Source organism: Diadema setosum, chromosome 10 (genome assembly GCF_964275005.1).
Source record: "Diadema setosum chromosome 10, eeDiaSeto1, whole genome shotgun sequence".
Classification (NCBI taxonomy): Eukaryota; Metazoa; Echinodermata; class Echinoidea; order Diadematoida; family Diadematidae; genus Diadema; species Diadema setosum.
Window position 1 is genome coordinate 10962989 of NC_092694.1, and position 11472 is coordinate 10974460.

The window sequence follows — 11472 nt, forward strand, 5'->3', positions numbered from 1 at the left end:
CTTTCCAGATAAGGCTGGCTATAGTGATCTATTTTCTTGACTATGTTTGTCATTTTGCTGGAAGAGCTCTCGGAATTGTTGTGGCCATAAAAATGCGATAGTTTTCTCCCTACCAGTAAAAGTGCATCTTGAAATTCTAAACGGGCTTAGAAAAGGCCGTCGACTGCATAAGATTATGTCCCTGCTCACATAGAGGGAGAGAATGAGTGGGAAGGAGAGAGAGAGAGAGAAATAAGATAGAAAAAAATAGAAGAAAGAAGAGAACAATTTGTTCACTTACGAATACCTTCTATCCATATGACTATATCTATTTATCTATATATCTTTCTATATCCATATATCTATCTATCTATCTATCTATAGTTATCCTTATATTTACCTGCATATACTTTCTATCTATCTATCTATCTATCTATTTATCTATCTATCTATCTATCTATCTATCTATCATATATCTATTTATCTATCTATCTATCTATCTATCTATCTATCTATCTATCTATCTATCTATCTATCTATCTATCTATCTATCAATTGATCAATCTATCTATTTACCTACCAAACCTCGCTTTCTATCTATCTATCTATCTATCTATCTATCTATCTATCTATCTATCTATCTATCTATATATATATATATCTATCTGCCTATCTATCTATTTATCTATCTATCTATCTATCTATCTATCTATCTATCGCTTGATATCTAACTACATGCCTATCCGTCTATCATCATACATGTCATACCTACATGATTAATTTAGCTTACTGTCATTTCATTTGCTCTCCATCCATAATGCTTCTTAGATAAGTTCATTTCCACTCGGATATATTACACTATGATTTCCAGTTCTAGTTCATGTAAAAATGGCATGATAGCATGAACAATGCATGTTTTATAAAGATGATTTATGTGAAACTCCATAATTTCCATATTCTTGTCCAATTTGATATAGGATTTCTTCTGTTTTTGTTATTTTACTACGGTATATTTGACTTCTTAAGCATGAAGTGACATTGCTCATAAAGCTCCGATAGAGTTGAAAAAGTAATAATTATATTCCCTCAAGCGTATTAGTCTGTAGAAGTTGTTCGATATGATTTAACTATTATCAGTGTAGATATTGTAGTATTTGTTGTCATTTCGATTGGCGATACGAAATTTGGTCTACATCATTCTCTGAAGATCGTAATTCCAAAAGGAAAATCAGCTGCGGAGAATGTAGTTATTTTTGTGGGGGCACTGTGGCATAGTAGATATTGAAAGACTCTTGACTCTTATTCGGAGGACCAGAGTTCGAATCTGGTCAAGTGTCTTCGTCGTAGGACAATATGCTTCTGATCGACCCAGGTGTATAAAATTGGTACCTGGCAACGCTGGAGTAATAAAAATGACAGGGCCGACTGTTATCATCACTGTTTACTATCACCGTTGTTGTCATTATCATAATTACTGTCATTATGATATTCTTATTGTTATCATCGTACATGATATATGTCACTGTTTCTCGGTATATAGGCTAGTTACCTGTGTGCAGCGAATGATAATGGACAAAATGCAACAATAATTAAGATTATTATTGGTGAACATATTGGCATGCATCGTTCGACGATCATCTAAAGGGGGCGCCCTCTATTCATTTGGCTAGAAGCTCTTCGAAGGCCTCACGCTCCTTTTCCGGGCTCCCATAGAAACCTGTGTTAAATGCAGCATATTCCATAAATCATAAAAAATCAATCGAATCATAGAATTTTTTTTTTAATTTAAGCAGATGAAGGGAAATTTTCTCTGCTTTCAAGTAAACAACATATTTTGGGATGTTTTATAGCTCTAAAAAAGTTAAGAGCCTCCATACGAGACTAGTCACCCAGTCACTCTCAAAAATAATAAAAATAGCAAATTACCTCATATATCAATAAAAATTCATTAAAAATGCAAAAACCCTGATTCATTCAACTTCTTCATAGCCTGCAGAAGCTCCTGTCCTCAAGCAATGTCAAACAATACAAAATCTAAATCTCTTTTGCAGAGCCCACTTAAAAAAAAAAAAAAGAACAGAAACAAAAACAGAGAAAAGGCGTTTTACCTACCATATTCCTGAAGAAGAAATTGATATAAAATTATAGCACCTGGAGTAAGTAATTGTATTTTTATTCGCTTTTTCGCGAAATCAAGAGAATCATTCTATAAACTTGTTAGATTTTTATCATTTGTTCAATTTTTACACGGCCTTTTTTTCTAAGACCACTGGGTTATTGGCTAATGTGGGTGTGTAATATTGTGCATGTGCGTGTGCTTATTATTGGAGATAAGTTATGATTGCAAATACACTTGTACATCAAATATAGACAACAACGAAACACTTCCCTGCGCGTTCCTCCATTCAAGCAAATCCACTTATCCACACCATTTTCACAAGCTTTTTTCAGTTGCGTCATTAGCGCGAAGTTTCAAGCGCGAAAGACACTATTTTTGTTGCGGAGTAAGGAACTGCGATTGTGTGGCGGATCGTTACAACGATTTGTTCCAGTTTCAATTACTGCATCTGTTCGAATGCCATTGGTAACTTGTTTACTCGACGTGGAATGAATAGATCATTCACTCGCGGTACATGTTTTTTCTTTGTCGATAGCATGAAAACAGTAAAATCGATATGGTGTTCCGTGTAGTAAACTTACCCCCTTTTCCATCATGATATCAATGTTTGTTTCTAAACTATTTATCGAGTTATTACAGTACAAATTCAGTTCTTGCAATACTATTTTAATCTCTCAATTTGACTGGGTATTCGTTTGTTATATTTCTTTGTGCAAGTTTACAAGAATTTAAAAATTAATTTTGCTCCTGTGTGGTGGATGCACTGGTGTTTTCACAGCGTAATGTCTGGTACGTGCGGCAGTAGAGGGGGGTAGGCTGGTGTCACGAAACGTAACAACGTCAAGCCTCTGTCGTTGCCATGCATAAAGCTCGCTCAATCAATCAAGGAAACAACCACACGAAAATCAGTACGGCTGCTTCAAGCGCGTCAACGCGTGTGCACCACCCATTGCAATTTGTGTAGGCTTACTCCTTGATAGCGGTCGTCATCATGTTGTGATAGTCACATCGACGGAAACGTGTGAGTACGCTTGTTATCTTCAAGGATTATCAACCCTTAAACATGTGGACGTCGCTCAGGTATTTTGTCAAACGCAAGATCCACTATTATACGTGGTCTTGACTTGACGTTTCAGCTTTTTCGTGTCCTGGTCGCGGGATCGCGCCGTCGATCAACAACAGGGGAACCTTACCAGACAGCCACACAAATCACACAATTTACGCAATAAGACAAGGATGTTGATCAGATAGAATTGTTTTGGTATGCTGTAGTTATGATAACAGCTAATAGGCTGTAATTATATTTCACCATGTCTCGCTAGGAGCCTAGATCTGCTGGAATTTTCGACAAGACAAGTGTGAATTCACGTTCTAAAATCGCGTGGAAACAGAGCTATTTTTTATTTTTTTTTTTTTTTTAGATTGATAGCAGCAACCCAAGCTAAGATAGACGTGTGAACTGGCCAGTAAGCTTGTGACTATGATGTAAACATGAGTAAATCTAGTGGAGAAAAAAATATGGAGGTGGATGCTGGACAGAATGAAAATGACCAGCAAGCTCAAGTTGGCTCTGGCGGAGGAGAGGCTGTGGAGAAGAGTGAACCTAAACCAGCTCAGGTCAACAGTGGAGGTGACAGTGGAACTGCTGGAGTGAAAGCTTCCAAGCAGAGTACGCGGAAGAGCAAAGGAGACTCCAAAGGTGCGGGGAAAAAGGTCAAAAAGGGAATATTCATTTCTTATTCACCAGATGGTGGATTCTTAGAACGCTTGTTTGTTTGTGATGTGGTGAAACAATTCAAAGAAAATAATCTGGCAGAAGACATTTGGTTTGACAAGGATGAGCATAACACAGACAGCCCAGCGTGGTTTGCCCACCGCATGGAAGCTGTGGAGAAATGCCGGGCGGCCATCTGCTTTGTGACGGAATGCTACTTCCAGTGTCCGGTATCGGTGTATGAAATGCGATGCCTCCTTGAGCGGCAGAACTCGAGCAGTCCGCCCAAAGTCTTCATCGTTCTGTGCGACAATGTAGAAATTCCCAAACAGTACCACGTACTGCTGCACGATTTAGTCAACTTGTCTCACAACGGCCATACGATAAGCATTGCGGAGAAGGCCTCGCGGGTCATAGGGGCACTCATGCTGAAGTTGGACCCGTACATCAGCGTCAATGCCCCCCACGTGCCCGTCATCCCCGACACGGACTTTACGCAGGAGTACAGGGGCAAGAAACTCTGCCGGTGGACGGTCGGTGACCTCCAGAGCTGGTTGAACGATCTCGGGATCAAGGAGTTCTACCGGCAGTGCTTTGCTGAGATGAGCATCGATGGTTTTCTGCTGATGTCGCTCATGGACCGCGACATGCAGGAGAGGCTGGGGGTCGATAGCCGGGTGGTGCGCAGGAAGATCCTCCAACAGATCGTCACCATCCTGGAGAAGGAGCACAAACTGGCCGACAACTGGCACCTGAGGGCGCGAACACAGCGCCCCAAGCCCGACACCCTCTACATCATCTATGATCCAGCCGACGTCAAGCTGGCACACAACCTCAAGCAGGACCTCAAGCGCAAGGGCCTTGTGGTAAGTTGTAAACAGATTGTATTATGAAAGGTGTTCACATACAAAGGAATTTTGTGGAGATAAATTTGTAGAATATTCAATAATTAGTGTCTACTGTGAGAATAGCTGCATGCTGCTACATTCGCACCAAATTTATATGTTAATGAATGTACATACAATGCATTGAGGTACAGGTATGTTTTGCTCATATGTCCTTCATGCTGTTTCTTTGCAACAAGTACTGGTTAAATCATATTGATCATACTGAGAATGCACAATATTTGGTCTTGGAATAGTCCAACGGTTGGTTGAACAGAATCTTGAAACTCCAAAGTCTAAAGCTGTGATCATTTCACATCTGAAATGGAACACTCAAAGTCCTTCAGAAATTGAGTATAATGTTTGTAAGTGTAATATGAACCAAATATGTTACCATTTGTCTATTTTTGTTACTTTGAATTAATCAAAATTATTTTTCATGCAAAGATGATATTTTAAATCATACAGGGATATTTCCATGCTTACCTCACAGAAATAATTACTTTTGAAGCAATGTAGCCACTGATCTTTGCAAAGATTTCTCAATATTTGTCAATCAAATCAGGAAACTCAACGGCCAACATGCAGTTTTTATCATGCTACATGAACTCACAATTTGACTGGTGTTTATATTTTCTTTTTTCTGTTCCCTCTTTAGGTTTCCAGCCATGAGAAACTGGGCAGTTCTCGGGATGAGTTCCTCCAAATCAATGGCCCCCACGTGGCAGCAGCCAAGCACATTTTGATTTTGATGACGGATGCAGCGAGCGTGTCCCCATTCGTGTTCCACGAAATTCTGTTTGCCGACTGGCTGGGCAAGACACTCGTAACAGCCATGTTCAAAAACTCTTGGGAGAAACTCCGTCCATCGCTGAAAGCTGTGATAGGTATGTAAAGAAGACAGATGGCTAGATATGCTATTGCTTTCACTCAGCAATAACATTGATGATAAGCAATTATCTGATAATGATATTAATCTTAAAACCTAACAAGTCTTGACTGAGGTTCATGTCACACATCTTTCTGGCATAATTAGTGACCTTTAGATCTGTGACACGAATGCTAAGACGATACAGCCTCCTGTGTTGGACAATGGAAACAGCTGTCTCGCGCATGTGCAGAACATTATTTTTTCCCTAATAGCGTTGTCTTAGTATTTGCATAGCAGATCTAAAGGTGACTAATTATTCCGTCTTCAGAAGACTGTACTTTTCTAGTAGGTACCATATTCTTAATGTTTTTAATAAACCTAACAAAACTTGACTGAGTTTCTTAATGTGTCATTATATACTTCTCTTTGATGATTTCTCTCACAGGTGATTGCACTTTTCGAGCCAGTAACGTATCATATGTAAATAATATTTCATAGACCTAATGGCCTTAATTCACGAAGGTGGTGTGAACTTAGACCATGGTACAAATTCAGACCATGGTCTGAAGTAAGCGGGAAATAAGCATACCTTTGATAATGTGCGTTTGTTACTGGATGTCTGTTGGCATACACAATCTGGCAATTGTATTAATGCAGAAGTTATCTGCATAAACCATGGTTTGAATTTAAAATTTGAATTCGGATGAATGAGTCTTTACTGAGGTTTGTCAGACATCATATGCATCTCTGTGATATTTACATTTATCTCTCACAGGTGACTGTACGGCCATTGACTTTGAGACCAAGATGTATACAGAGGCCATGGACATCTTGGAGCACCAGATCAAGCCTCTCAAGCGAGTTCCGGGCGTGGTCTTGGAGCAGAGCTACCTCAACAGGATGATGGAAGGCCTGAAACCACTCCAGGTCCTTGCCACCACCTCCAGTGAGTGTCACAGGGAACCGCATCCTTAAGACTGGGTTCCGCTGTCGTGTGATTCGCTACACACGCCATGATTGGCTCTATAGTAGTTACACTGTAATCATGGAATTATTGTTTATTGTTTATGTTTTGTAATCACAATTTGTGCCGTGATTGAAATCATGGTTGTAAGCATGGAATAATCATGGCAATTGTCTCAGATCCTGAGGTAAGTCATGGCTATGGAATTGATCATAGAACAGTTTTGGACAGTGCGAAACTTTTCAACGCGCTTGCCTTGCCCGACCTCAAGATCTGATAAGATCTGATAAGTTCACCGTGATTAGTTCATGATTTAGACCATGATTTCAGTCACAGTGCAAATTAAGATAAATTCCACAATCAGCTACTAATAGCCAATTATGCATGTGTAGCTGATTGTACAACCATGGAAACCCAGCATACAAGTGGAATGAAACCCAAATTTACTTATTTGCATTGAGTCAATGCAGCAATATCAGTAGGACTCATCAGTGAAAGTTTGACAAAAATCGGACAATCTGTTCTTCGGTGCAGCCATCGCTGGGTGAGAAGACTACTACAGTATGTGACATAACGTCAAATGGAAGATGTCATGAAGAAAACATTTAGGCCCGAATTCACGAAGGTGGTCTAAATTTAAACCATGGTTTATGTATATTTCTTCTGCGTAGATATGATTGGCAGATTGCGTACGCTAACAGGCATCCAGTAATAAAACGTGCATTGATGCGCGCATGTATTTGTACGCCTATTTAACGCTTATTTTAGACCATGGTCTAAATTTGTACCATGGTTTAAGTTTAAACCACCTTCGTGAATTCGGGCCTTAGAGACTTCCACAAAATTTCATTTTTTATGAAAAGTTCACATTCCTTGGACATTCAACTGACATACAGTATGTGAAGGGTAATACTGTTCCCCCTGTTTTCTGACAGTGGCAAGTCAAGTGCACTTTTATGCTGTTAGAATGATGAAAACACATGTTGAATTTTCTTTATATTTCCTTTGAATCCTCCATATGTGACGTGAGAAAATGTTGTAGCCTTCTCATCCAGTGATGGCAGCACTGAAACTTACTAAAAACTCACAACTTTTGATGGAAGGGTTCAATTTTCCTCAAACTTTCACTGATGTGATCTACTAAATGTTGCTGCATTCACTCAGTGCACATATTTGGGTTCCATTCTCCTTTTATACCAATATTTACTGCCAAAGTGACAGTTCTAATACTTGTTATTTGAGTAGCCATGCTTGTTTTCATTCCTAACGTCTTTATTACAGTACGCTGTAAGCCAAAAGTAATGAAGATTAGAGCATTGAGTGGTGCTACTGCAATTTCAAAGAAATTTGTGCACAGAAGCTATTTGCCTAGGAAGATGTGCGTCACAACTGCCCTTCAGCTGCTAGTATAGGGACAAATTTGATTAGCGTAACATGCTGTTTGATTTGCAGAAAATCCACAATTTAAGTTAAGAGCTTTGGAATATCCAAAGTGGGACAGTTCAGGATGGAAACTACAACATGCTCTGTACGGGGCACATACAATTTGTATAGTAAGTCCAGTCATACATAACTCTCTTGGGCTGGGCCCTGAGTTTTCTCAGACTTAATCTGACCTCAGTAAGAGAATAAAGGAGTAACATAAATGACGGAGGGTGCATATCTGTTATTTGTTAATGGCAGATTCCACATGGAATGCTGACAGTAATGTGGTAGAGCCTCGAGTCTTCATCTCCTACCAATGGGATGCCCACAACAAGGTGCAGGACATCAAGCGCATTCTGGAAGGGAATGGCATCCCCTGCTGGGCGGAGTCCATCCCTACCATGTCCCAGGCGTCGTCCGACCAGCGAGGGTCCAGCGGCGGCAGCAGCAGCCAGCGGTCGGCGGCCGGGGCGGGGTCCGCCCAGGCCTCGGGGCAGGAGTCCGCCCAGAGCCACATCCACCGCAACATGCGGGCGTCGGCCATCATCGTCTCCTGCATCACGCCCCGCTACCTCCAGTCGGAGAACTGCGTTAAGGACCTGATCCTGGCCGACTCCCTGCGCCGCCCCATCATCCCCGTCCTGCTCCGCTTCGTCCCCTGGCCCCCCGACTGCGGCATGTCGGCCGTCAAGAAGATCCTAGCCCGCACCACCCAGGTGGACTTCAGCAACGAGAAGCTGTACAAGCAGAACTTTCACCTCCTCCTGGACCGCGTCAGGAAACACCTCAACAACAAGATGTGACCAGAAGGTTTCTCCCCCTCAAGTTACTCGTGAAGGACCAAATGTCAGGTACTTATGATCACATAAAACTTTGCATAAGTCCAGTCATGTTATAGCCTTCAATAGGTTTGGGAGAGATAGGTGCAAATTGTATAAGTTGAAAGCAGGAAGGAAACAGGTTTACAGCATGTGGCCGTGAGAAGTTTTGAAATTTAATCTTCAGATAATTCAGCAGCAGGAGAGAAGCAGACCAGATGGACTTTATCAATGCTTGTGATGTGGTCCATTATGAGATATGACAGTTGTTTGTTGGTTTTTCTGTCACCTTCAGTGTATTGCATAATGTTCCAAGCATTGTTGCTTTGCAATCTCAAAAATGTTACACAAGAAAGTTGCTTTTCAGGAGTGAAATATTCCCTTTCACAACAAACTTGCACCAAGCAAAAGTTTGTTGGCTCCTCTGTAAACGCTGTGAAAGCAAGAGAACTTAGGCATCAAACTGGTCGAAGTGAAAACTTTGGAAAATGCTATGACCAGACTATCATCAGATGCCGTGAGTCGTAGTCATTCATTTTCTGGATGGAAATGAAGAATGTTTTGAAACATGTTTGATGCAAAGATGTACCTACAGTATACTTGAATCGACTGAAAGGCGGGTTGCTTTTCCTTGCGAAACTTTGTACCGCATTATTGTTGCATGGTTTAATTTCCATTTCATGTAATCACTTGAGAAGGGTTAAATATGCATAAGACAGCAGTATCCTTTGTTGATGGCTTGAATTGTTAGCAGTCATGATTAGACAAGAACCAGGCTGTGAGAGTGAAATGATGGCATTGCCAATTTGAAGAACAGTTGACTTGCAGTTAAAAGGGGCTGTACATGTATGAAGCGACTCTGTGGGTGTCAAGGGGTAACACACCGAGAAGTGCTCGACAAGAGGCTTTGTCAATGTGATGAATAAATTTTCAGTATTCATGTAACTTTTGCTGAGAAGTAATACTTGCAGAAGACTAAGAACAGGGCATAAATTTGTACAAGAGGCTATATTCACAGTTGTCACATTCCCATAGTGCTTTTTTTTTGCAAGCTACACATTTTGTAAGTGTAAATGTGCCTTTTTTCCATCCAAGTGCTCGTTCATCTCAATGCAAGTACTCACTAAGCAATAAGATTGTCATTATGCCATAAAACAAGACAAAAAATAATCTCAGTGCCCACCTTCTTGTATGTACTATGTAAATAAGAATATGTGTGTGTATATTTTTCTGCCAGATCCGCAGTGTATACGAATGTGTGTTTGTATGTAAACATACAAAAAGAAGAAGAAAGAAATCTGTATTAATAGTCTTCACATACAGTAATATGCAAGCAGTCATATGCTCCATATGGAGTTGGCTTCGAATTCCAAATTACATGTATATGTGAAGAAAGAGGATCAGCAAAAATATCTGTTGATGTGACTAGAAACAAGAAGACTACATCTTTTTTTTTTTAAAGCCAAACCCTCCTTACTTCCACAAAAATGATTTCCTCTTCCACTTTGAATATATATATGCAGAAGGGCATTATGACCTTTGTACATATATTGTAAACATGTTCAAATGCTTGATCACACCCACCTTTAGAGCAGCATTTCATTCATCTTGACCATTGTCCAGCTGAACAGGAGTATGGATAATAAAAGGAAATCAATTTTCTTTTTGTTTTCTTTGCTATAACTACATAGTACAGTGTTATCACTAACACTATTAATGCTACCACTACCACTTCTGCTGTTGCGGCTGTTTGGCCAAGCAATAACGTCCCTCTCCAATGCAGAAGTTTTGGCTTCAACTTTTTTTGCCAGAATTCAGGATTTCTTTCATGTTGATTACGGAAGATTATTATTATTTTTGCTTGAGTTATCTTTTTTTTTTTTTTTTTTTTTTTTTTGGGGGGGGGGGGATTGGAGTTTCTTCAGTATAAAAAATGAGAGCAAGACTGTAGTTGAGATGTACAATTGTACTGTACTCTGTTGACCACCACTAAGATTATTCATCTGTCATCTAGATACCAATGTCCAATGCTACTAAGCTACAATTAATCAATCTACACGTATGTTGGATTCTCTCTTCTATACCTCCAAAACAAGGGTGCGTGCCTTTAAATGACTGCTACTTTGTACATGTAGACAAAACTGGTGTTTTGAATTTGTTGGCTTTCTGTAATGTGTAGCTATAGAATAGTATGTAGCTTGTAGTTTGTCTGTTGTCAGCTGTACAATGTAGTTCCTGTTTCAAACAGCATGGAATGTTGACAGGTATTTTATGCAAAACAAAAAGAGAAATATGAGGTGCACTGGATGTCAAATAATGTGAATGAAATATCATAACACATTAATGATATCTTGATGAATCAGTATTAATTACAAGGATTCCAGAAAATGATTGGACATGTACATGTATATTTCTTGTGAGTGCATTTGAACTTGTAAAACTGTAATGCTTGTATAGTATTTCATGTAAGAACATCATACAAATTGTATTACCATTTCAAAGTCTTAGTTTGATTTGTCACAATTTATAAAGATGTAAGTGAAAAAAGAGCAATTTATATATTGTATACCGTAAAACCAGAAATGTTTGTGTGCATTTTAATTTCGGGAATGTTACGAGAGCCAAGATTTGTGAAATTAAAATGCATGCAAAAGTTCTTACAGTATCTACATCGTACATACATTGAATGCCAGTAGCG

At 39.6% G+C, this 11472-nt stretch overlaps 1 protein-coding gene across 1 annotated transcript; it reads left to right on the plus strand.

Annotated features, from left to right (window-relative positions):
• The first annotated feature begins 3544 nt into the window (after positions 1–3544).
• Positions 3545–8795, plus strand: LOC140234319 (uncharacterized). Its single transcript, XM_072314381.1, has 4 exons — positions 3545–4678; positions 5355–5583; positions 6343–6513; positions 8215–8795. The coding sequence occupies exons 1-4, from the start codon at positions 3590–3592 to the stop codon at positions 8757–8759; spliced, it is 2034 nt and encodes a 677-aa protein (XP_072170482.1). The 5' UTR covers positions 3545–3589; the 3' UTR covers positions 8760–8795.
• The last annotated feature ends 2677 nt before the right edge of the window (positions 8796–11472 follow it).

What these genes read in the sequence shown, in the direction of transcription:
- LOC140234319 (XM_072314381.1), top strand. Translation starts at nt 3,590, where the DNA reads ATGAGTAAATCTAGTGGAGAAAAAAATATGGAGGTGGATGCTGGACAG. An exon ending in ATCGCTGAAAGCTGTGATAG is followed by an intron (nt 5,584 to 6,342) that starts GTATGTAAAGAA and finishes TATCTCTCACAG; the next exon opens with GTGACTGTACGGCCATTGAC. An exon ending in GGTCCTTGCCACCACCTCCA is followed by an intron (nt 6,514 to 8,214) that starts GTGAGTGTCACA and finishes TGTTAATGGCAG; the next exon opens with ATTCCACATGGAATGCTGAC.